This window comes from Zosterops lateralis (genome assembly GCF_965231275.1).
Source record: "Zosterops lateralis genome assembly, chromosome: 5".
Taxonomy (NCBI): Eukaryota; Metazoa; Chordata; class Aves; order Passeriformes; family Zosteropidae; genus Zosterops; species Zosterops lateralis.
Genome location: NC_139766.1, coordinates 61,826,503 through 61,853,287, shown reverse-complemented (window position 1 = coordinate 61,853,287; position 26,785 = coordinate 61,826,503). Strand labels below are relative to the sequence as shown.

The following is a 26,785-nucleotide window of genomic DNA, read 5'->3' as shown; positions in this document are numbered from 1 at the left end:
CAATGTGTCCAAGTCCTGCGTAATTCTGTAATCCTAAAGATAATTTTCTCTTTGCCCTTCATTAAATGCCTGGGAGATGGTTCACCTCCTCTGTACAGGGGTGACCTTCTTTGAAGCAAATCCTGTGTTTGGCCCTCCCTGTTTACCAAACACTTCAGTCCACATACACAGGTAATGCTTCCAGCGATGATTTTAGAGCTTGGCTCTCTCATTCGCTTACCTTCTCTTGGCACAACTAACAGCACCTTCATTTCTGTACTCTCTGTTCTCCTCTGCAAAGCATTTACACAGTCTGTATTCTCAAGCTCCTCAGAGAGACCTACTTCTGAAGCAGTCCAGCCAGCAATCACTGAGGTGTCTTGAACACAAGTTTAAAATGTCAAACCATTTTATTTTCTAACTAAATATTTAATGAAATATCCAGGTACTCTTTGAGCAGCTGTAGTCTCAGATAACTTTACTGTCATTGCAATTATTCAGTTTTCTGTTGAGAAAAAGGTATTTTTCATGGACAGCACAAGATATGCTACATACAATCTACAAAGGGTGTGTGGAAGGGTCTTTTCTACAATATCTTCACTTCAGTTTCAAAAGTAAGAGATATTCAGAAAAATCTTTCCAGACTGCAACTATTTTTAGCACCCTTTTTCAGCTGAAGATAAAACCATTCAAAACACTTTTAGAATTCTTAAAGCAGATCTTTAAGTGATTTTCATTCCTTTAAACACTTTTGATTTGTAAACCTGCAATTTTTAAATGAATTACTTGTGCTTTTTCTCATTCAAATAAGATAGTTTAGGTAAATCCAAATTTAGTCTGTCTTTACTTTCTAAGATATGTGAAAAGACTGTTTCCATGTCTCTAAAATAAAATATTTTTCTTTTAAATCTGAAATTGCTACTGCAACCAAGAACTGGTTTTTTTCTGTTATCTGTCTTAATATTTGCAAAACTCCTCCACACTTATGACAATTATGACAATAACAACTTAAAAGAATACTTTAAAAAAAAAGAAATCTCTATGCTGAAATGCTTTGAATGTTTGTCTTTTAAAAGCCTTTTCTTTCCAGTGTGTTGTTAACAAAACTCCCTTCATCATATTTCTTCGTATCCATTTACCCATGGCTGCATGTAATTCTCTTTTTTTTTTCCTCCCTTGTAGTCATCAGGTTCTTAGCTCTGTGAATAAGTGTGATGTAGAGATGCTACTGATAATTTGCATTTTTGTTGGCACAGTACGTCTTGTTCTGAACGTGGCTGAAAGAGGTGCATAACACCTATCCAGGTGCCTGATTGTTAGCACAAGAGAACTAAAATATCAACACCTCACCAAATAAAAAGCTCAGTACTCAATGCCTGTAATACACTTTCTTTTTAAGCATTAGAGCTTCTCATTAGTCAGTATCAGTGTAGCAATGTAGCTGTCACTTTTTCAGTTAAAGAAAAATGTCTGTCTACACCTGTGCATCATTTGTCTATAAAAAATGAGTCCCAGTGTGTTCTTATAAAATCAAACAAATTGTTTTTGAGAGGTTGCTTGTTGGCTGATACTGAAAAGATTAGCATCAGTGAAGTTATTGGAGAGAGCAAAGTGCAAAGCAGATGAGTGGAAGATTTTTGTCCTGTGCAGAACTTCTTTAAGCCAGCGAGGTCTCCCTCTCCATAGATTGAATAGAGAGGCAGGTGCACATATTGTTCTTCCAAGCTGACGTAGTGACAATTATCTGCATGGAAAAAAAGGGAGTGCAAGGCACTGGATTTCAAGTTTGTTTTTTTTAAAAAATGGTAACAAGTGTTGACCCAAAGATGAGGAATCTGTGTGTTGTTCTGTGGTGGTCATGGTTTTAGAACTGTACAGTGTCCTGGAGTTGTGTGAGTTTTTCCCTTTGCAGGCTGTAGGACCTGGAGGAATAGTGAGAAGAGAAGGAAAGATAGTGACTGTAAAGATGATGTTACGGAGTTAAATACCTCTGAGGATTTTCAGAGAACACAAGCAGAAATGTCAGGAGGCTACATGGGGGTTTGCATTTTGTTTCCCTTAACTACTGGTGTTCAGATATTGATCAGTGGAATAAAGTTATTGAGCAGCTGGGAACACCCTGTCCAGAATTCATGAAGAAGCTGCAGCCAACAGTACGGAACTACGTTGAGAACAGACCCAAGTATGCTGGCCTCACTTTCCCCAAACTTTTTCCAGACTCTCTCTTCCCAGCAGACTCGGAACACAACAAACTCAAAGGTATGTCTGACGTGGTTCATGTGCAGCAGTTGCAGTGGAAGGAAGGCTTTTCCAATTTTTGTTCTCTCCAGTTGTACTCCATTTCATGCAGTTAGTTGCAGACCAGTGACTGCAAGGGTTTTGTTCAGCTGTGAGGCAGGCTTTGGAAATGGCTTTTGTAGATCCTGGTGCTTGGGAAGCCAAGGGAATAAAATCACTGGGGCATTGAAAATATTCCCATGGTGTTTTATATGACGATCCTGTGCCACAAGGATTCGAGGTGTTCCTTTACTCTTATTCTTGAACTTGTAACACAAAGGAACAATGGAACTTTCATTGGGGGATTTCAGCACTTGCACTGTTTTTTTTTTCAGGTGAAAAATACCAGTTCAGCCAAATGCCTGCCTCATAGCTCTACCTTTACTAGAAAATACAAACATATTATCAACATCAGCCAAAATGAAGTAGCCAAGGTTTAATATCCACTGGGGTGGATTTCTTCTTTTGAAAAAATCCTGTGGGTCACTTAAGATATGTGAAGTAGAAAACTAACTTAATTACAATGTGACTAGATATCCCCCTGCAGAAGAAAAATTGCCATGATTTTAATCATATATTGAAGTCTTTTTTCACTTGAACAGGGCATTGACCTTCAATGGGAAAGAGTGATTGTTGTGTGTTTAGTACTCAGCCCTGGAGCCCCTGCAGACCTGTGCCATGTATTGGCTCTGCACCACTCCAGTCCTTGGAGCCACTCACTACGGTGGCAACTAATGGTTTTCAATTGCTTGCAATTTGCATGTCATTACAAGACCCAGAGTTTTCTTCCTGTTAACAACTGCTTCATAGCCAAGCTGCTGTCCTGGCTCTGGGAGTAAAGGGAAAGGTCTGAGCAGATGCTTTTGGATACACAAGATTTTATACTCCTACCACAACACAACTGAATAACGGAATTTTCCTGCATTTGCAGCTAATGAATTGAAATGCCTGTCAAACTGTGCTGTTATCCTTTGAATGCAGAGAGCACATACATTTGAGCATTCTGAATGTCAGTTTTGAAGATACAGCCATAAAGCAAGAAACAGTGCATTCAGAAACCCCTACTTGTGCAGCACTGAATCATCTCATGCCCTGCCTAAATATTTCACCATAATGTAATGTTAATGGTTTCATTAGATGCTCACCCATGTATGATGAGATACCTAATAATATTTTTGCACTTACTGCCTTTGGCATTTTTTTTCCCCTTTCATTGTTTTTTTAACTTACATAGCAAATAAAGTTGAGCATCTGAGAGCTTAGAATACTCCATGGATAATAATAATAATAGAAATATGTGTTATTATAATTTTTTTCACACAGCTTGAGATGGTATTATATATTATATTTTTTGCAAACTCCAAATAATGAAAATCCATTTGGGTAGTATAAAGCTGAGTTTGTGGCCTGATAGACACAATGGAATATATTATCAGGTAAAATAAATCAATGCTGCAATGTAAAATTCTATGTGTTTGTGTATATATATATGTATGTATGTATGTATGTACTGGAGGATGATATGCCCCACTGATTTAAATTTCATTATGCAGGACAAACAAGACTCAAGCAGTTCCAAACAATTTCATACCACAAGGCTACAGATTTGAAATTATTGCTTTTAAGGGGATGCCTTAAGATTAGCCTAGTCTCTCTGCTCATTAAAATGTTTAATGCCTCACAGCAGGTTAGGTGAGAAACTTTAAAACATCCAGAGAAGTGTGGATGTTTTTCTGAGCCAGTCTAAGAGTGCCTGTAAGTTTCAGGCTTTGATTTAGTAATGCCATGATTTTAGACTTCTTTATGTGAAGTTTTGTTCTCTGGTCCTGGTAATAATCACAGATACATTAAGCACATTTTTCTTGGGGATATTATGCAGCTCTCTGTGTGGAATTTGCACACATGCAAAATGTCTGTAAAGCTTGCTGGGGAACTAATGGTGTCAGCCCTGATTTTGGCACCTTTCTAATGAATCAGACCTAAAATGATTGCTGAAGAGCTCTTGCTATGAGGAGGCAAGGGAGCAGAAGTTCCTACACAACCAATCTCTAAAAGGGTTGGGCCACTGCTATTTTCCTACCCTACTAACCCTCCTCTGGAGGCAGGGTTGTTTTATACTAACTCTGTGTTTCTCTGCTTTCCTTGTTCCAGCCAGCCAAGCCAGGGACCTCTTATCAAAGATGCTGGTCATTGATCCAGCCAAGAGGATATCAGTAGATGAAGCCTTACAGCATCCGTACATTAACGTCTGGTACGACCCAGCAGAGGTGGAGGCGGTAAGTGAGGCAGTGCTCCTCCCTTCAGAATGCCAGACACAAATGTGATTCAGGGGTTCCTGCTGCTTTACAGCAGCACAGTAATGAGCACGCTGTACAGAAACAATGCTGGGACTGCGGTGGTCTGGGGATTGATGTGAAATGAGCTCTGTAGGGACAGGATAGCTCTCTTTATTAGGTTAGCTGATAATAGATGGGAGGAACAAAAAAACTTTAAGCATATGAAACCATTTTCTGCTTTCTTCTAGAAAGAGTTTTGAATCCCCTAGTTCACCTTTTCAGCTATAGAACTCAATCTGGCAAAAGATACTATCTCTCTTTCCAAACCTTTCCCTGTGGAAGATAGCAAACATCACTTTTTATGTTTGTGTTCAAGGATATATGTAAAGAGTAGACAAATCAGGCAAAGAGATAGTTGGGATTCAGAAAAAACATCCTGAAATCAGGATTCAGAAAAATCTTAGCAGGACATAAATTCTTCCATAAAATGAAACAGGGGCTCGTGTGTTTTCTTTGGCTATGGTTCAATGTATAGTATCATGTATACTATGTGCAAACAGAAATGGATTTTTTCTTCTAATCCTGTCATGCTCTAGACACCTCTCTCTAAGCCTTGGTGAGGCTGGGTTAACAGGGATAAGTGCAATCTGTCAGCACTTCAGTGACATGGTATAAAAGGTATGGTATAATGGATATAGGTATAAATTCAGAAAGGTGCTCTGTAATACTCTGTGTGAAATGTATGAAATCTTGCTTAGCCATCATAGGAAATGAAGACCTTGTAAAATTAAATCACTGCTCTTTCGTGATATACTCCAATTCAGTCTGTGTTTTTGAAAGTGCAGTAAACTTCAAAAGTAAATGGAATGTTCAAACCCCCACCAAATTTCCTGCACATGGGATTTTTTCAGAGGGTGTTATTTAGGAGTACTTTATAGGGGTTGGTTTTGCTATTCTCACTTTCAGGGGGAAAGTTAAATTGGAAGATTTTCTCACTGAACAGTTTATTAAATTATAAATATCCATCTGTTCATGCTGACACACCTTCAGTGATTAGCTATAAGTCTTCACTAATTATTTTTTGGAGAAAAATTGCCAAAAAAATATTTGTGGGATATTGGTGGTTTTCTGTTCTCGCTCAGAAGTATGTTCTCCAGCAAGTACTCCACTGAGATATCTGCCCCATTACAGTTGCAGAAGAGTTAGGATCAAATTTAGTAAATATTTCCTAATGCCATGCATTAAGCCTGCCATGGGCAATGGGGAAATGACTAATGTATTTTTGTTAGATCTTGCCAGATATATAGCAAGAGTGGGACTTAGAAGATATCTAAAAACATCCAACAAATTAGCTGTTTGAGAGGTAGATGCTTTTGCTCATTCACTTAATAATCTGACTCTGTGAATTTGACTATTCTGAACAAAACCACAGAAGTTAGAGTACAACTGAACAAAGAAGTAGTATTTGAATGACATTTCAAAGCCTAAAAATTACCATGTGGCTCGTTAATGTTGGATTTGCAGCATGTTGAGGCTCTATGAGGCAGCCCTGCTTATTCACAGACTGCCCTGCAAATGCACAACCAGGGAACCTGACAATAGAGCAATGGGAAAATTAGTGACAGGGTTCTGCTTTGTCACTTGCATAGTGCTTTACTTCCCACTATTTTTCCTGGTTTCCCCACTGGGATTTAGAAGCCTGCAGTGTGTTACATCTGCCCATGTTCAGTGAACTATTTTTTTTTTTTTTGGTAATATTTGATAATACATGATGAGCACTTTTACACAGAAGTCTTTCATCATGTAGTTAAAGGTTTGGTAGTGGAATGTTTTGGTGTTTTTTTAAGTTCTCCTCCCATATTGTAACCTGAGACAGGATTCCTCCCACTAATCCTGTACAGTAGAGATGACAGAAATTAGGATACAGAGGTATTAAACAAGATGACATTTTCAGGCAGTATAGTACTGGGGAGGGGGGAATTAGGTAACTTCTGCTGTCTAGTTAGATTCCTCCTTCTCCCCAGTAAATGGCTTCATCAAAAGCAGCCAGGCATCCATTGTACAGCATCCATCTCATTCAGAAGCATGAGAGGACAGGTAACTGAAAGCATTTAATGTGACAGGAATTTTGAAGTGAGCTGTTGCAACATCATTAAATGTCAGCATGTGCTGGAGTAGACAGTCCAGAGCACTGAAGCCAGCTCAGGGAATAAGCAGAGAATTTGGTGTCAAAGTTTAACCTGGAGGTAACAACCCTCTGTGTCTGCTCGGATTTACAGCATTATAGATGTGAGGGAAATAGATAAAACAGCCCTACCCAGTTAGAAAGCAGACTAGGGAGACAGTTACAGTCCCTTTTTATAAGTCTATTATAAGTTTATGGTCTTTCAGAGACTGTGTGGGGGCAATAAAACTATTATGTCTCATTCTAATGGGCAAACACTGTGCTCAAATGGGAAGTGCTAGGAGTGCAATACCCTTTCCCTCGCAATGTGTCACAACATTAAACCTCCTGGGTGGCCCTAAATGCCAAGTGTGATTCCCTGACTCAGAGAGGAAGATGAGCTGTTATTAGATGTGGGACTTGCTATTCACCAACCACAGGAGGTTACTCAAACAGTGCTGTGGCTCTCCCACAGAACTTCTGCATGAAACAAACCACAGCCAAAGCCCTCAACAGCTCTGAAACTGCATCATACTCTCAGCTAGAAGCAGGCCTTGCACAGCTCTTCAGCTTTGGGTTTTGGATGTACAGGGAATTCTTGTTTCTAACACAGGTAGTTTGCCGGGTTCTTTTAAGCACACACAGCTTGCCACACTATCTCTGATAAGACAGTCACAGTGTTAGGTTCTCCAGAGCATACACCATTGTTCTGAGATTATTTTGAAGAGCATTGCAGTTAAGATAATTTCTGTATTCAGTCAATTACAACTAAAATATGTGTTTTTAAAAAACAGGAGAACATGCAGATAATGTATGGCTTGGGTTGTGTGAAATTCCCAAATGCTGAAATCTGTTTTTATTCTTCATACCTAATTTAACTGTAGAGAAACAAGAGTTCACAGGGTAGAAGTATTATTTACTATTATTATGCAGGAAAACTATTGTAGGAACTTACAGACCTTACTTCTCTGTTTTATTCTTTAGTTCAAGACTCTCCTGGATGTCCTTTTTTTTTTTGTAGAAACTGTCTCAGATCCACTTTTAAACAAATAGTATGTTTATTACTTCCATGTTAGAATATTTATTTTACCTATAGAACAGCATTTGGACTATTACATGAATAAATGTCACACATGATAGCTTTTCTCCCTCAAGTTGCTCTTCTTCTATTTTTAGGAAAGAAGTGGTTTCTAATATATCTTGCCTCAACATGGAGACTATCCTGTTTATTGTAGATAATCTCAGTATCTCCCTGATGACATATTAGCTTCTCTGTTTTCCGGTCTGAAAATGCTGTGCTTGAGACTGTTTTCCTTGAGACTGTTTTTAATCACCCAGCTGCCTTTTTTTTTTTTTTTTTTTTTTAAGCTGCTATATATTCTAACCCTTCATTGAGATGATTTGTGAATAAGTCTCAAATTTGGTATTTAATTTTTCATATCTACCCTAATTTTACACCCATTTGCAGGTGACTGGGTATTATCCCAAAATTATCAAATTGTGAACCAAATGGATTCCTACACATTGCTTTAGTAGAGTAAAGTTCTTCCTTTTGTTATTGATATATTCAAAGAAACCATTCATGTCATATTAGATTCCGTTTTGGAACCATGTGAATGTATGTGTGATCTCCTATTGATTCCTACTTGGGAAAACTTGTTCCATTTCATGGGAACAAATCTAGTAGCAAAATTTGCTGTAGATTATTATGTGATGTTTTCTGTTAACTGGTTTCAAAATTTGTATTGAACTTTCCTGTACCTGCAGTTATTGTTTGTTGTCTGATATGTGCCATTCATTAGAAAAGAGATTCCTATGAAACAGAAAGATCAGGTGTTAAAAATACTCCTTTCAAGCATTCCTCTATGCTGACGGTATTTTACAGCAGTGGTAGATTTTGTGGGGTTTTATTCACTGTAACTCACACAGCTTTCATTCCTGGTTTTATTTTCATAGGATTTATATCTCTCTGGAGTATTTTTGTGTCTAGGACATCCACAGGGGGCTGAGTTGTGAATTATCATTCATCTTTCCGTGCATGCCAATCTGTGTGTTACCTTCTATTAATGTGATGCTATTTGCAGTGTTGCTAGTGAGAGCAACTTGGTTTATGGTTCTCAGTCCGAGGTCCAGGACAGAAACTGCTGCTGTATTGTCTTAGCCCTATATAAACTGTCTATGACCAGCTGTTAAGTACGGTTTTTTGAAAAGAACTTCAAGGTTCATAGTTTGTCAGAATAAAATAAATAAATAAATAAATAAAATCACCCACCTCTTATTTTACCTGTCAGTGCTAAGCATCCATTATGATGGAGAAGAAATTTGGAGAGTTCTGTAGCTTTGGCATACACACTTCAAAGGTGTCACCTTCACTACATGACAAAAGCAAGACTGTCAGGTTGTGCATCTTTTCTACTGTTCTTTTCTCTTGCTCAGCTCTGTGTTTATAGATGTTGTATAGGAAGTCTTCGATGAGCTGCCACATTTTTTAGCACTGAGTTACAGGGCTTGGTTTTCTGCTTAGAGATTGATGGTATGCATCTGTTGTCTCACAAAAGAAGTGTGCAGCTCTGCTTTGTGCACAAGCAGAGATATTTCCTCTAGTCAACAACCTCTATCTGTTCATAGCTGATTGATTACAGAAGCTGAACACAACTTCCACAAAAATCTTTGTTAATGTCAGTGAGGACGAGTGGTTAGAGAAGAAAGAACCATTTCTTTTCTTCTTTTTCTTTTTTGAACCAAACTTAATCTTTTTTCAGCTTGCTTGTTGTATCTTCAAGCTGTTCAGTCATCTGTGTGTAGCCGAGTAATCTTGACTCCTGCTGCATGGCATCCTTATGGTCCAGCTGTTCAGAAACAGCTCAGTTTACAATTTCCTTGATGTACATTATGTGTGGAGCTGTCCAAAAGCCTCTGCAGAAACTCCAGGAACAAATGGGCCAAGAGTCACCTCTTCTTCCATACCCATAGCTGAGACCATCCTTAGCCCACTGTGGAATCCGTTGGCAATAAAGGGTGAAATCCCAAGCGCTTTGTAGATAAAGGAGATGCCAGACCTCTGGTGACAAGCACGCTGGTGTACTTGGGCTTGCACTGCAAAAATAAATACAGGAATGGTATCAGTAACACAGTTTAGGTTGTAGCAAAACACCAAGGAATTTTTATATTCATTTGTTATGAGGATCTAAGCTATTTAACAAAATGTTTAACCTTGCAGCATTAATTTTTGCATCCTCCAGTCTCTGTTTTATCTACAATATCTTGCTAATTCCATCACTGCCTTGTTGTGTTGCTCCACAACTACTGCCCCAGACCCTGCAATTCTGGGAGGAGATGCAGGCTCAGGCCTTGCTCTGCCAAGCTTTCTAAAAACAGCTCATCCCAAGGTCTCCACTGTGCTGGCACTAGCTCTGCAGAGGCAGGGACAGAGATGGCAGGATTCGCTCAAGTGTGAGCTTCAGCCCATTCCCTTTGCTTTCTAGCAGTGGTATACAAACCAATCCGTGTTGCTTTGGGAAAGTGAGAATACATCGGTTTCAACATATGTTTTGCTTTTTTCTCTAGTGAAAAGCTTCCCCTCTCTGGATATTAGGAGGGTATTTAACAAATCCAGTAGTCTCCTGCTATTTATCTAACCACATAAACCCCCCCTTGTCTTCTGTGTATTTTGCTTTTTGGTTTGTTTTTTGATTGGTTTTGCTTATTTGTTTGTTCTGTTTGTTTTTAATTTTTTGGGATTTTTTTTTCCAGAAAGAGACCCATGTGGATATTTTGTGTTGGGTTTCTTTGGTAATTTTTAGTATGCCCAATGAATGTTACATTTAATGCAAAAATATTTTGAAAATCAGTTTGTAAAATGGAAAAGCCAGGGCCCATTGAAACAACAGGGGGTTTTTTTAGTATCTACAAGAAAAATATATTTTATTCCTTTGCTTCCGCAACCAAAAATAGATTCTATTCTTTGTTATTGTTGCCAGTGCAACTGCTTGTAAATCAGTCTGTTTTGGGGAGAAAATGGCTGCATTAAACTGAAGCTAGATGCTGCCACCCATAGGATTGATCCACACCCTGCCTTGATTTAATGCTACTTGAACTCTATACTTCTTCTGAGACCTACCGAATCGCAGCATTAACTAGGTTGGAAAAGACCTTGGATATTATGTATATCCAACCTATGACCTAACACCACCTTATCAACTAAACCATGGCACTGAGTGCCACATCCAGTCTTTTTTTAAACACTTAAACAAAGTAAACTATATAACTCTCAGTTGGTATGGGCAGTATGAAGGATTTATAAGAATGCCTATTACACTGGAGCTGCATCCACATGGATAGTTAATGATTATGAACTCAGTCATTTTCTAAGATGTTTGATTTAGGCAGCAAGGGCAGTTTTAGGCAAAGCTTTGCACCAAAGCTAAAATCAGGTGCCCAGGAAGATGTGAGTATGCCAGCTGCTCTGATTGTTCCATTGATGTGACAATACTGGTATTATCTTTAAAAACCTCCCATCCTCCCTCTAACTTCAGAAATTGATTTTTTAAAAAGCCACAAAACAAACAAGTTAGCAGAAAAGGGGTGGGCAGCCTGGAGGGGATTACAGTCTATTGATAAGAGTGTGTTAAGCTTTGTGGTTCTCGTAAGAATTAATGAGAATTGTGGGAAAATAAATTCTCAAAATAGTTTTGCTCATCTCTGTGCCTTGAATCAGTGAAAAGGTGAGGACTCAGGGAATTTTGACGGGAAAGCTTAACTTTCTCACAGTGTAAAGCACTGGCCTGGCCTCTCAGCAGAGCTCCATTCAACTATGCCCTGCACAGGCTTTAGAGGTTACAGGCCCTGCCTCTGTGAAGAGCAGGGATTTATTTATGCTACTCTCCTGCTGGATATTGGTTACCCTTGGCTCCTTCATGCCTGCCAAGAGCCATGTTTCATAGCTGTGGGTTCTGCTAACTCACAAGTAAAAAGTCTGCAGCGTAAGCATTACTGGCAGAGTAGTGGAATGCTGTGCAGGTGCAGCCTCTGGCATCCTGCAGTGTGTGAAGGACAGTTTGGTTGCTTTCCTTTGTTTGACTCCATAGAAAAATAGGAGCTCAGTAATGAGTGAGATTATTCTGTGCTCTTTCCCTGGAAAATGCCTTTGTTTCCAGAGTGTATTAATCTAGGCAATGATTACTGCTCATTTCCTTGTTGCTTATTAGCCAATTACCCCAGTTTAAGATGCAGCTGAAGTAAATTAGAAGATAAATAAGCTAAAGATTCTGTGATTGTCTGAATTGAGAACAGGTATGATTCATCTGATCACTTGTTCCTTTTGATTCTGCAATTTGTGTTTGGGAATTAAAGTAGTGAAGGAATCTATTCTCCTATTTCTGTCTGGGGGAAAAACACTTTTTTTTTTTTTTTTTTTTTTCTATGGAAGGTGTAAAAAGAGTGTTTATGCTTGGTAGAAGCAGTTTTACTCCCACCTATGCTTCTTGTAGGCTTCTCCCTGAAGCTTTTAGAAAGCTACTTTCAGGATATTCTTGTCCAACTTGGTTTGCCTGTTCCCTTTGCACCTGGCAGAGAAGAGGTGGTTCTGTCACTGTGGTTCAGCTGCAGCTCAGCCTCCTGAGCCTCCCCTGCTGTTCCTGTACATTCTTAGCCCTTCAATTTTCTTGGCTTGGTTGGCTTTCTCTGCTTTTCCCAGTAGGAAATGCATGCTCCATGGCTGGCTGAGTGGCTGAGCAGGAGCCCAGCAGGCTCAGCTGGAGGAGTGGAGCTTACTTATCACAGCCCACTGGTCAGTGGTGAGGATCACCTGTACTCTTGTAGCATCCACCGCTCTGCCAACACCGTCTGCAGGAACACAGAATCCCCATAGAGGTTGTGTCCATCTTGGTGGCATCAGGACTCACAGGGAAGGAATGAGGGGGCTTGTTATGCTGAGTAAGAGAACAGCTGCATTGGTCTGGGACTCAGACTCTTACAGGGTTGTGTCTTACCTTGCTGATATAACAAAACCTTGGGTACCTGTGCTGAAGCCTCATGTTCACTTTAATTCATGACACTCCTCAGCACCTTCTCAGGTATGAGACTTGACAATCCATGACTTCACCTAATTCCCTTATCTTCAGCCCTGATACAAAGGTCACTCTGGGGAAACTTCCATTGTTTTCAGTGGACTTTCCAGTTCAGCTATCATGTAACTTTCCTGGTCCATATCATGTCACTGAGCTATTACTTTTTCAGTTGTATTTATAGCATTCAAATGGTTTCATGGACTGATGGAGTTGGAGTCCTGAGAGAAAACTTCTAAACTCTTAGTGATTCAAGAAAACAGCTTAAAAAATATGCATTTAATAGGAGGATGTTTTGAAAGGGACACAAAAGTGCCCAAGATGGAAATCAGAGGAAATACATATGAACAAGAAAAGTGTTGTGGATCTTGTTTCCATCTTCATTAGGTACACTTAGCTCAGATGCTGGAGCTTCTTGGTAGAAGGAAGGAGGGGAGAGTCTTCTGCCTTCCTTGGCTGCTGTATTTGGCAGCCAGCATCAGGAGAGGCAATGAACACATGGCTTAGTTGCCCAATGAAAGCAGGCGTTCAGGCTCCCTGAAACTCTAGGTGCCTTTGTCTCAGTAAATTCCAGGATCTCCCATTTCTCTGACATTCCCATCAATTAAAAGAAACACAATATTTAAATAATAATAATAATAAAATCTGTCTTCTTAAAAATACATATGCTGGAAATTTTGGTCATTTGGAATATGGATTAGAAACTGTGGCAGGGAGACTGTTAAAAGTTAGAGTTATTTTGTGACATCTGTATAAAAGCAAATCTAAAGAGCAACTTAAAAATTAATATGTTGATGTTACTATTAATTATTCAAGACTGGTATTTTTTTGGTATTCTGACAGTACCTCTGTCCTGGTACAATCAATTTGGCTGTGGAGTTTCTGGGCTCAGTACAAGCACAATGCCACTGCTGACCTGGTTTTATTTGAATTGCAGCTATGCCTCCTTTTTAAGAAAGGAAAACAGAGAAGTATGTTGATTTCTTCTACAAAAATAGTTAACTTCCAGAAGTGTTAATCCCCTTAATATTCAAATGTGTTTCAGATATTTTTGCATGTACAGGATGGATTGCAAAGAGGGAGAGGAGAAATTATCTTTAATTAAGTAATTGCTCCTAATTATTTGCAGTATAACAAACAATTGACTAAACAGCTGTGTTTCTTTCCTGCAGCCTCCTCCTCAGATATATGATAAACAGCTGGATGAAAGGGAACATACAATTGAAGAATGGAAAGGTAATTGCAGCTTAGAATTACATGGGAAGGGGTATTTTAGTGGCAAAATGGCAAAAACAAAGGAAAAATCTGGAAAATGTTCTGAGGTCTATCATTGTCTGCATAGGTTAATATTAACACAGTAGGTGTGGATTCCAGTGCTTCACTGAAATCCAAGGATATCATCTGGAGAACAGAATACTGTTCAGCAGGGCAATGCATCAGAATTTTAACCACAATAAAAAGTGCTGTATTATTGTGCTGCTTCTTCTAAATGCTGCAGCATTAAACAATTCTCTTGCTTTGGTTGAATCCTGTTTGTCTCAATTCAGCTTCAAAAGGAGATGAGAGAGGGGAGGAGGGGAATGGAAGAGACAGGTCTTAGGTGAGTTGAGCTGTCAGACTTGGGAAGACAAGGCAGGGCAGACTGAGGGAGCTCAGGGCTACAGCATGATGTGGTAGTTGTTTTGTTCCTGATCACAGGCACTGGCCTCTGTCAGTAACTGTCACAATTCTCTCTTCCAGAACTCATCTACAAAGAAGTAATGAATTCTGAAGAAAAGACTAAAAATGGCGTAGTAAAAGGACAGCCTTCTCCTTCAGGTACTCAGCCCCATTGAATAACTTTGACGTGTGTTCTGTACTGGCAAAGAGAGAATGGAGATTGCTGAAGTGCTTGGGCTACACTTGCAGTTATGTAGGCCAGTGAAGAAGTTTTTATGAGATCCAGTGCTTCTAATGGGTTGACCTTTATTAATTGTACTCCAGTGTCACATTAATACAACACTTAAAAAATGGTGTTCTTGCTATTTGAGAGATAGTTGTGCTGGTTTTGTCTGTGGTTAGAGATTATATTCCTCTGAGTATGGAGATTTTTCTCACACTGGTATTTTCATGCTGCTTGTGAGTGGATAACTGAACCAATACTTTGCTAGTTGAAACAAGCAAAATTGGTGATGTTAGCACACATTAATCTGTTGGACAGACAACACTGCAGACCTGACCCCCACCCCAGCCCCAGTAGGTATCTGGTATTAATCCGGTAGTCTATCCTCTCAGAAGTCCAGTGACTTTAGAACAGCTGGCTGGCAAGGTTTGATGACACTTCAGTGAGAAGGGGAGGTTGTCTTCAACCACTGACTCTTAAAGTCCTGTCACAAAAAAATCACAATTAAATTTTTTCTGAGTAAAATTCACAGTGGCAGTCTTTTCACAGAAATGCAAACTGTTACTGCCAGTACACAGAAATACATATTTGTCAAGGTACAGTTTCACTGGCAAACTTGAAGTGCCCATATTTTGAACACAGTGTTCCAGCAGTATTTATGAGGAAAAACTGCCTTTCCTCAAAGTATAATCATTTAACTCAATGTTCTCTGCATATTTTCAGAGAGTTTTTTTTTTTTCACTTGCTGCTGAGCCAAGCTAATGTTAGAACAAGAATGCATCACTAGTAACTGACAGGATGAGGGGAAAGATGGCAATAATGGAGGGGGTTAATAAAGTGCTGGGTGGTGATGCTGGAGCACAAGCCCTGCACCTGGATTTTGACATGGATGAAGTAATATATTGGAAACAATCCATTGCGTTCTTGCCAAGTAGTGAACAAAGAACAGAACTTGCAGATTTAATTTACCAAACTATGCTGCCACCACTGAAAAGAAATCTGGGGCCCTAAAAATTATCTGATTAATCCTCATTCTTAAATTTTTCTCCCTTGCAGAATTGTGGTTGGAGGTTGATTTATGATCAAGAAACACTCTGGTTTCTTGTTTTGGCAATTAACTACCCAGGGATTTCTTTATCTATTTCATATTCTGGTTTTGCTATGTAGAAGGTTTTTATTGTTTATGTAAAACATTTTCAAACATACAAATTTTTAAATTTTTACCTAGTATTTCTCCTGCTGTTTCCCTTTGACTGTTTTTTGAATGTTAGGCACCAACAAGTTCAGAAAATATTTTAAAACTAATCTCAGATGAGGTTGTTTCATGAAACAGTAAATTTCCTGGTTTTCTTCACTTTGTGTGCCTGACTTAAATTTTCAGCTGAATGAAATAATGGAAGAAAGAGCTAAAACACCAGTTTTGGGCATAAGGAAAAAGAGAGAGACTCTACTCATTGGTTGGTGATCTTGGCAAGATTCCAGAAAGCTGAGATTTAGTGCTCTATCAATAATCATGGCAAGCAAGCTGGAGATTAGTTTCCATGATTACTTGATGAGAGTTTTGGTGGAGGCTGCTGAAGCTGACAGCACCAGGGATAATTATTGTCCATTAATAGAGCCACTTAGAGTGCCTGTGTATCAGGGTGTCAATCTCTTGTTCTGTGAACAATTGGTTAGTACAACATATCAGCTTGGAAACTCAAGTACCCGCCCCTCATGCTTATGTTCAGTGAACAAAATTAACAGCGCCAAAAATTGTTCCCGGCAGAGGCTACTTCTGCCTGTCCAAAGAAAAGTGGTTCTGTTATTATCAAACAGAAGCATTAAAAAAAAGTTTAATACAAGGCTGTAGATTATTTAGAATTAAACTTAAGTTCTGTCCATACTATCTAACCTGTTCTCACACACTCCCCTAGCCTTCACTATTCACCTGTAGTTTCATACAGAACATTTTCAACTGTCTTGTCCTTTCTGGGTATGGAATATAGTAAATAGCACAGATCTTAGTGCAGCTTATTTTTAGCCTTCCATTTCTAGGTGAAAAAAGGATCTTTTATTCTTCCTTTCCTGGCTTTTACTTGCTGTCTGATTTGGACAGTTTTGGTGCCATCACCCAAGAACTACTGGACACCTTTACCAGCCCTCCTCTGTCGTGTGCAGACTCTAAATTGAGCAGCTGATGGACTTGCCAAGCACTGCAACACTTGATAGCAGGAGTCCCTATTTACACAATTTTTGAGAGCTGAGCAGATCCCCAGGACAGACACTGGGCTTTTTTGGAAACTGCAAAAGCTCCAGTTCTCCTTCAGTGTTTTTTACCCCCAAATCTGTACCACATGTCCATTGGGGCTATTTAATAGCTATTCCCAGGAGCCCTCTGAGGAAGGAATCCCTTCTTTACAGCACACAAGCTGATGTGTGCCTTAAAAGAGAAGCTGTCAAGGCAATAGCAGAGCCAGGAACAGATCCCAGGAGCTGTTTCTCCCCTGCTCTAACCTTTAGCACTTTTCCTCAATCCTGCAGTCAGTGAGAAGCTCCTTGTCAAGCAGCAACTTCATAAATGGGGCTCTGTTTCTCTTTTGAGTGCCCCTCTGTCATATCTGCACTGTCTCACCTGGTACACATCCCTCCAGGAGCAAGCTGCTGTAGCACCAGGCAGGTGCTGAGCACGGCAAATGGAGCATTCCTTACTGACTGGGACAGATTTGTTTGGGATTCTGAGTGTTACTGCTCAAATCCTGCTTTGTACTGCTGAGCTCTTTAATTCTGTCCTCGAGGTTTATTGTGGTTTCATTTGTTTTTGTGAATACTTTGTGAGTCTGGGTGCTTTTGGGCTGCAGCAGCAACTATCATGTCTGTGTGTTGTGTGGAATTGTACTGAAAGCTAGGAATAGCCAAAAAAATGTAATTTCCAGAAACTCATGGGCTGCACTGATACTTGCTGGGAAGAGCATAGCAGGGTTTATTGAATTCAGTGGTGCTGAATCAGACAGACTGTAATAAAATCTTCAACTGTACTGTTTCTGCAGCTATTTCTTCAGTTATTTTGCCTAGCTAAGTTGAGTGCACATTCATCAAAGAAAGCTGCGCAGCAGTAGTTTGATCAAAGGTTGACTAATGGCAGGCTTCTGCCCAGCACGGTAAACATTTAGAAAGGTAATATATTGTTTAGTCATTAATATAAATGAATTCAGTCATATTTTGACTGCACATAAATGAACTTGTCTTGACTGATTAGTATTTTCATAAAATGCCACATGACTAAATAACATGTTAACATGAAGTAACAGTATTGTACTGGATGATGAGATACATGTAAATAATCCTTTGAAAAACACCATTTCTGGCAAAGAGGATGGATGATTGCTGTCTGCAGTCAAACTTCATTAAGATTGCCCTGTCTTTTTGTAGCCCTTACAAAATTAACTATTTTACTTTCCAAATGTATTGGGAAAATAAATTATTTAAGTTTGGTTCTGATGCCATAATGTACTACTAGAACAGCAGAAAGCAGTTCCCATCTGGAACTCTAAATGTGAGCATATATGTTTCTGTTTTGTGCATATTTACAGTGGATGTGTATAAAGGGAAGAAAAAGTTGAGGAATATAGAATAGTAGTTGGACAGGTGGTATGATGGCTTGTTTTCCTGAAAGTAATGTTTTTATTACAAACTGGAAAGCGACAAAAATCCTTTCCTTTTGCCCATAGCAACATATATTTTGCCTAGGCTGTAGAGATAACTATTAGTCTCTGCATTAGGAATATGAATTGTGTAGTTTTACTAGATAATAGATGTTTGTTTCTAGCCATTTGGTGGAAATGGAAGTCTGCAAAAGTAGGCTGAGCACACTTTTCAGACAGAAGAACGAAATGGCATCTATCTGCAGAACAAAGACTTGTGTCACCTGCCTAGCTGTAATTTCAAGCTATGCAAGGTCATACAAAATTACACATTTTATTGTTGTGAATATTGAATGGAAATTAATGTATCCCTCTCAAACTGAAGACAGTGATAATTTTGATATAAAGAACACAAAAAAAACCATCGACTGAAAATTTAGTGGAAAAAAACCCCATGTTTTTGCTACTCTGAGAAGTTTAGTTTGAGCCGAGGTTAATGAGTAGTTGAGCAGTCATAGGTGCATGATAAACACATTCTTTACATGGCTGTGTATTTGTCATTCATTGTCTGAATTTATAGGACAGATAATTTTGATAATATTCAGGGATGTGGTAAATATTCAGTTGCATTAATGATAATCTTAGGAAGGCTCATTCTTCATTTCCTAAAGTTGAAGTGATTTTTTTTTTTTGCATAATATCTGGTACCATCATAATTTTAGAGAGGCAAGGTAAACTTGGATGTACAAAAATACAGTCACAGCTGAAATCCTGGGCTTAGTCACCTAACCCTGAACTAAGAGAAAGAACCCAATCTGCAATTTCCACTGGGTGATTTGATCCCACCCACTCTATTAGACTTCCACTAAGAAAACTGGAATTCTGTGTGAAGAATATGAAGGAATAGGTGGGGCCTGCTTTTGTTTTGATCACACACTGTATGATCCTGGCATGCCTCTGACTGTTGGGTGTTCTGGAACTCCAAGCAGGCTAGAATGAAGTGGGGTGACAAACACTGTAAGAGCTATAACTTTTCAAAGCAGACTGGTGAGGGACAGAATTTCCTGGTAAGATATTTAATATTATCCCCTGTCTAAAGTTTGTATGGCCCATTTTCTGCTGAGCTTTGCCACTGTATAAAATGATCTGTGTACCCACCAGGTACGCACCCTTCACTTTTGACCGCGGTGACACCTTCTGGGGTTTCAGGTTTAATCACGTTGGTGTTCGTTTTCGTAGCACAGGTGCAGCAGTGAACAGCAGTGAGAGCCTCCCTCCATCCTCATCTGTCAACGACATCTCATCCATGTCCACGGATCAAACCCTGGCGTCTGACACGGACAGCAGCCTGGAAGCTTCTGCGGGACCCCTCGGTTGTTGCAGGTGACTAGCCGCCTGCCTGCGAAACCCAGCGTTCTTCAGAGGATGATGGAACCTAGGAGGAAAAAAAATTATGGGAGCTAAGAGATGAAAAGAAAGAGAAATAAAATACAAAGTTCTAAGTGAAACAAAGAAACAAACAAACAAACAAAAAAATCTTTTCAGCCTGCTTCTCCTACAGAGTTATGTAATGCAGCTAAGCTCAAGTGTGTATTTAACTTATAGTTGCTCTGCTTTGGTCTTCTTCCAGTGATGCTTACTGGGGGGAAAAGGAAAAAAGGAACTGAAAACATCCTTTTTTTTAACCCCCCTCCCCACAAGATGTAAAATGAATGGCTGCAAAACCAGCAACCTGCAACTGTCTTTTTCACACTGGCATGACAAGGTGTGCAGTAGCCACGCTCCACCATACGAGTGTGTGTCTGCCTTCACTCTCTGTTCTGCCCTCTGCCCAGTGGGGCAGGCAGGGATCTCCATGCATTTTTCCTCACACACAAACAGCTCATACACACACATGTGCCAACAGAATCCCAGCAGTGCACGCAGCTGTGTGCCTGCACATCTGCACGGGCACTTAGTGTGCGCTCCACAACTATAAATGGCCCATTCCAGGCGAACTGTTTAACTCCATATGGGATCTTACAGTACACATTCTATCTGTTTGCTCATTGATGAGGTTGCATATACTGTATGAGGACTTGTGGAAGTGTAAATAACCACATAGGACTGTGGCTCCCTCAGACACTTGAAGATGTAGCACCAAATTTCTGCTGAGAGTTGTATATATATTTTGAAATAATAACCAGTTTTATTGAAAGAAGAAGCCGCAGAGCTTCATAGAAAAATGCTAGTTTGTGAATGTTAAGACTTGTTGTTCTGATTTTTAGAGCAGATATGCCAAGATAAAAGTGGGTTAGAAGGAAGCACATGTATCTTTGCAAGCTACAGGGAACAAGAATGAAGGGGTTTTATGCATGTCTAAGCCCAGAAAGGTATCAGTAAGCAGCTTTTTCTGTCAATGTTAAGTGAGTTATCATCTTAGGTCATAGATAGGCTCGCTATTTTGAAGTACATGTATGTTTGTAAATTAGAGGGTTTGACAGGGTTGGAGAATGAGCAGACTATGATCAAAAGGACACGCACCAATCTTTTATTTTATGTCTAGATCTGTATTAGGTTAGCTAGAGAAAGGATATTTGCAGCCCACTCCCTCTCAATGTGTGTTTGCAGTTTAGAAGTTGTTTTCCCTTTTCATCATTCCCTTGCAGGCACTTCTGCTACTCAGAGAACAGGCATTTTCTGGGTGCTTTTGGCTGTTCATTTCCTCATGACAAAGCATTGGACTCCCCAGGAAGTTTTAGCATCTGTGTTACACAGAAAAGAACCACAGAGTGCATGGGTCTGGTTTTCCTATATTCTAACAGCCAAGGTTATCAATCAGCTCATGCAGTGGGCTGGAAGGGTTGCAGCCAGGGGCCTTGGGCAGTTGAGACAAGTTCTGAAGAACCCAACAGTGACTGAATATCAAATTGAATTTGCCAGGTAATAAAGCAGAGGATTTCCCATGGTAAGTAACAGAAAGTATTTTTACTAGAGAATGACAAAATTCCACACAGAATTTCAGAACAAGCAAATATTTTTCCAGCCAAAACAGCAATTGGCATTTTCCATTGCGAGGTCATCATCATCTAAGTTGGAAATTAATCAAAATCCAAGTCATCTGTCCTTTTACCAAAGTGTGCCATGTAAACTGAAATGAGCTAAATCCTACTCTAATGCTTTTCCAAATGCCAGAGAGAGAAGCTGTTTAAACTATGTTAGTGGATATTTTAAATTCACTAATTCTTTTGTATTCCAAACTTTACCAAAATAAGACTGTTCCACTGGGTGGCTTCCAAGCCTGCCATTCTGTGCTAGGAAAAAAAAAATAGTATCAAGTCAGATTTTGTTCAAAGGGAAGAAAAAAACTTCACTCCAGGGTGGGATGGAAGGGAGATAAAAATTAAGAGGATATAAAATAAAATCAGACTTGCTAAGTCTGAGCTGCATCAGAATTGCTGTAGGAAGTGGGGGTCTTTCCCTGGTTATATTTTTGGTAGATTTTTATCAAAAATGTTTTTGGTAATAAAATTAGGTTGTTAATGTTCTAAAAACTCAGAGCAGTAATTTCAAAAGCAATAATTTACTACTGCTAAATATATTTAGCAATATTCTCTCTTAAGCCATGAAACATCAGGTCACTATTGAGTGATGTAGCTCTCACTCCAAAGCCAATGATCATAAAAGTACTGATAGGTTAACAGCAAAGCTCTGTAGGTATGTAGGCAATAACACCAAGGGTGACTTCCTAGCAATAATTAAATATATCACCTCCAGATTTAATTCACCACAGATACATATTAATAATATTCAGGTAACTAGTATCTACTTAACATTCCTTAGTGTGCACCATTTGAGTGTGTTACTTAAAAAAACTAGACTAAGTCTCATTGAGGCAAAACTGCAAAAATATCACCAGTGTAGACTGTAGAAACTTGGAGTAATCCCTGTTCATTGCCAGTGATATTTTGGAGATGTGGCATAATAAAAAGCAGAGAAGCCATTTTTAGTAGATGGAGACTTGCAGACATCCCATGTTTCATCTCTTGAAGGCAAATCTGTATCTTTGTCCCATGGTAGAATTCAGTCCTGTTTGGGTTCATGAGTGCAGGGTGGAGAAGCAGTCACGAGAGAAGGTGTCCTTAGGTGGGCACTAAATGGACTCACAACACAGGAGTTACATAATCATCTTTATTCCCTGATTCTGCTGAGCACCAGTGTTTGTTCAAACATCTCACGGAGACTGTAGGATGCTTACAAAAATTTAACTAGCGTGTGCTTTTGTCCTTTGCTCAGCAGTGATCGACATCAGCATGTGCTTAAGTGCCTTGCTGAAATGGGGCCTGAAAGAACTAGTGCATCTCTTTTGGTCCTCAAATTAGTCTCCTTCATGAGAAGCTCTGTCTGGGGAAGGAGACTTGGAGCTGTCCACATTGGACACTAGAAAAAAAAAAAAGCCATCAATGAAGAAAAGCATTAGTTCTTTACAATTCTGGTCCTTGTATGTCCAAACTGAAGTAGTGACCATCAAGCAGGAATAGCATCCTTTGTTTTGCTTTGTGCAAGGAATTTGGTGCTGTCAGCTGATACCTTACAATAACACGTCCTCTTAAATAAAGGATTGTAGTGATGATGTTCTGAGGGTGTTTTAAGGGAAACCTCTTTGTTTTCTAATTCTGGAAGTTTTGATACTGTCCTCTTAAAGTCTGTTCCCCCTTATTCCAAAATTTTGTTCAGCTTAATAATGGTAGATGCTTTCCTTAATTTTGCCATTGATCTTTCAAACCTACTTCTGCTTAACATGTTCCTAAATATATTACTTTGGCAACAATTTTCACTTCATTTTCTGAGGTTTGCAGTTGTAAGCATTATTGCTACCACTGCAGAAGTGAAGGAAATTGGGAAGCCGACAATCTATGACAGATGTTCCAAGGTATTTAGGCACCAAAGGGGCAATCAGAGAGCCTGTGCCAGAAGTGGCATAAGCTACATCATCCTGAATGGCAGCTGGACACCTTGGCATTTCTGAAAATATGCCTAAGAGCCTCTTGGTGTCATAAGTGCCTCAATACCCAAGGAAATTCTGTCCCAAGTGGCTCACCTAAGTCAGGTATAGGCATCAGCGGGGTGAGGAAAATGGCAGGAGCATTATCTATCAGTGACTGCTCAGTGCACTAGCTGCATTGAGATTGTGGAGAGGAAAGCTGCTGCAAAACATCCCTGCTCTTTTTTTCAGATGGAGAACTTTGGGATAGTATGAGGAAAAGAAAAAGAGAAGTAAGTCAGAACAGCTCTTAAAAGACCCTCCCTTCATTTTCTTTCTCACTGCTGAGTTTAAACGAGGATAAGACATTGATTTATTACAAGTTGGTGCAAGGTTATGTATGTTTTGAATCAAAAATTTTTGGTAATTTTTGAAAACAGTCTTCAGATACTGGCTTGGTAACTGCAATAGTATTTTGTGAGTTTTGACTATATTCCATCACAATATATCTTCAGAGAGTTCAGATATTTGAGTTGATCACTGTGATTTATGCAAATTGTATTGTGGTTGATGTTCGACCCTTCTGTTTAGAATTCCATGGCACAAATAGATCCATGAATCATAGCAAGTTTGCATTACATAAAACCGACCTTAATTGAAGTGCAAGTATGGTAGTGTGTAAAAAAAAAAAAAATCACAAAAACCCCCAAACAATAAAGCTACAGAAAGCCTGATCAAGTTTTCTAAGTCCTAATGCGCTGCTGGTTTTCCTCTGGAAATCACCAGTTCCTGCACATCATTGGCCTCCAAAGGTTGCATAAGACAGATGATCATGTCACTATGTCACTCTTCCAAATTTATAAGCAATTTGGTTCATATATATTCCTTTATCTTTGTATATATATTGCTTTACTTTCTAATTCTGGAATAACAATACTGAAGAAATTAGACCTGTTGCAGTGCCTTTAGGGAATTTCCCAAAGTAATACTATTTAACTGATTGGGTTTGTATTCTAAATTTGTCAGTGACCACCAGTGATTTCTTTTCCACCAATTTATTTTCTCATGAAAAACATGCTGATAGTAATTTTTAGAACTGCCTGAGAAAGTCACTTTTAGAAAATCTCCCAAATGTTTTATTTAAAAGTGTTTTTAATATACTGGAATTATTGTAAAATGGAATTGGAATATTTTAATTCAAAGTAATTTCTAGTAACCGATGCTAGCTTATATATATTGCGAGCTTCACAGTAGTTCAAAGAATCAAGAGGTATTTTAGTTTCAGATCTATTTATTTCTGTTCAGATCTGTTTATATTTTTTCCTTCATGTTTATTGAGAATTTAAAATTTTGTGTGAATTCAAACATGCAAAAACACACAAACAAATATAAAAGGCATTTTGCAACAAACTCTGTGCTTCCAGGGAGAGCAATATGAAAGAAAACCTGCAAGGACCAATTAGTTTTCTTTTAAAAGTCTGAGCTAGTGGTTCAATTTATGTTTAGGCTTTTCTTTTTCTTTGCTTTTGTATGTGTGTGTAGGGAAGAGAGGGTATACGTATGGATTTTTAGAATCTCTGTTCCACTCATGCTTGATCCAAGTTCCCAGTGTGGATAAAGAGAGGAATTGTTACATAATCACACATCTTCAAGAATCTGATGGCTGTGCTTATTTGAACTTCCACCACTTTACAAAGGACACAGTTAACTGATTGCAAGCTCAAGGTGGTATTTTTCACACACACACACACACACACACACACACACACACACACACACACACACGCACACACACGAAAAAAGAAAATCATTGTGCAGTAGGTTTGAATATCACATGAATATGTAATTTTCTTAATTAGTGAGATGCTTGAGGTGTGCAGGGGAATGGTGAATGTGTCATCTTCACCAATGAGCTGGAAAAACGACCTGTCCAGTGGAATTTAGTGGAATCTGTTTAGTGTATTAGGAACTTGCCAGTGGGGCCTGATTTTTCTTTCATTTTTGTTGTCGTTTGGGTTTTTTTAATCAACTATTGATTGCAAGAAGTGAAATGTTTAACTTAATGCATGTTCAGGCTCATAGGCCTATGGCAAGTTTTAGTTTTAAAGAGGGTTTGATTCGACAAAAGAATGTTGAAAAAACTTCAACTGAGGCTAATGGTGCCTTTTTACCTGGGAAGGAAAAGCTGAAAAGCACATATTGAAGGAAGACACAGTCAATTTGGGAAATAAATGTATCCTTACCATGCTTATCATTTCAGACAGGTCTCTTTTGCTAATTTTCACTGAACAGGGCCATTCTTGTCTTCTGGAAAGCAAGATATTTATAATGTAAATAGTTGTATGGATTTATTTTTTCCTTCCTCTGTAACTAATATGTAATAATCCAACATGCTATTTCTGTTAAAAACTTTTACAATAAGGCTGCTGTTTGCCTAAATATGGTTGACCTCTGACCTTCTCCTGAGTCAGTCATGTGCTGATAAAGGAGAGTGCTGGAAGTTTCAGTGTACATATAGAATTATGTATATTTAGTAAATTGGGTAAGTGGGACTTATGGCCAGTATACATTAAGCCACAACAGTAACAAAGCTCCAGATCTTAACTAGAAAAAAACAACTGTTCACCTTGCCATGTCCATCCTGTAATAAGATCTAAGTTGCACCTGCCTGTAGTTCTGCATGATCAGACTTCAAAGTATAACTAACAAGATCTGTAATGTATCAGTGTTGATAAACGTAGATGTAAACAAGAAAAAAAAAAAAAAAGAAAAAAAAAAGAAAAATGAAAAAAAAAAGAAAAACAAAAGAAAAATTAAATAACTTGACCAACAGAAGAAAATCAACAACAGCAACAGCTCAGTATCAAAACTGGAAGATGAGACATGTCTGATTTTGTTGCGCAGTTATAACTCAAAAGAACAACCGGTGTCAGTCAGCATAAATGGACTACAGTATGACATTTGTTGAGGATCCAACATTATTTCCATACTGTTTTGTTCTTACCCTGTTTACTTTGAGCATCTGTTATTCCCTGTGTGTGGCACAGGGGAGAACAGGGCCTCAGTGATCAGTGTTTTATGGGTCAATGTTGCATTAATGATTTCCGATTTCTGTTTGTTTAGCAATTACTGAACGAAGATGGGACTCTCATGTTCTCCCATGTGTCAAAAGGAATCCTGTCAGAGCTTCCTCATGAGGATACTCCTCTCACTGCTGTCTTGACTCCTGTCAGTTGAATGACTTTGCAGTGTTCCCAGGAAAGAGCACAACGCAGCAGAGACAGTGACCGAGGGTTCCATTGCGGGCGTGTTGTGCATTGTACTTTCACGGGGGCTCAAAGTCACTCAGGGACAGGACTCAATTGAAATATGGTATGTACTCTATGCATGACGCCTATATTACACCTTTATGACCTTATAGTGGTAAAGTTGATGATCTTTACAGATGTGGATTTGGACCATCTTTTTTTTTTTGGAGGAAAACTGTCCTTATCCCACAAACCACTCGCTCCTATCCAGAGCAGCTAAATGGAAGTTAAAGAGGTGCAAGGGCCTT

The 26,785-nt window shown here is 39.0% G+C and overlaps 1 protein-coding gene across 5 annotated transcripts in view; it reads left to right on the top strand.

The window, feature by feature from the left end:
• MAPK10 (mitogen-activated protein kinase 10) overlaps window positions 1-25,003 on the top strand; it is a 143,144-nt gene extending 118,141 nt beyond the window's left edge. For 4 of the 5 annotated variants that reach the window (XM_083860783.1, XM_083860786.1, XM_083860782.1 and 1 more), the window contains 5 exons: window positions 2,056-2,238; window positions 4,408-4,532; window positions 13,934-13,997; window positions 14,502-14,579; window positions 19,511-25,003. In XM_083860783.1, coding sequence (XP_083716909.1) covers window positions 2,056-2,238; window positions 4,408-4,532; window positions 13,934-13,997; window positions 14,502-14,579; window positions 19,511-19,653 — 593 coding nt within the window. In that variant the 3' untranslated portion in view covers window positions 19,654-25,003. Of the gene's footprint in view, window positions 1-2,055; window positions 2,239-4,407; window positions 4,533-13,933; window positions 13,998-14,501; window positions 14,580-19,505 lie in introns of all 5 variants that reach the window. The other variant, XM_083860785.1, reaches the window with a different exon arrangement.
• Window positions 25,004-26,785: the final 1,782 nt, after the last annotated feature.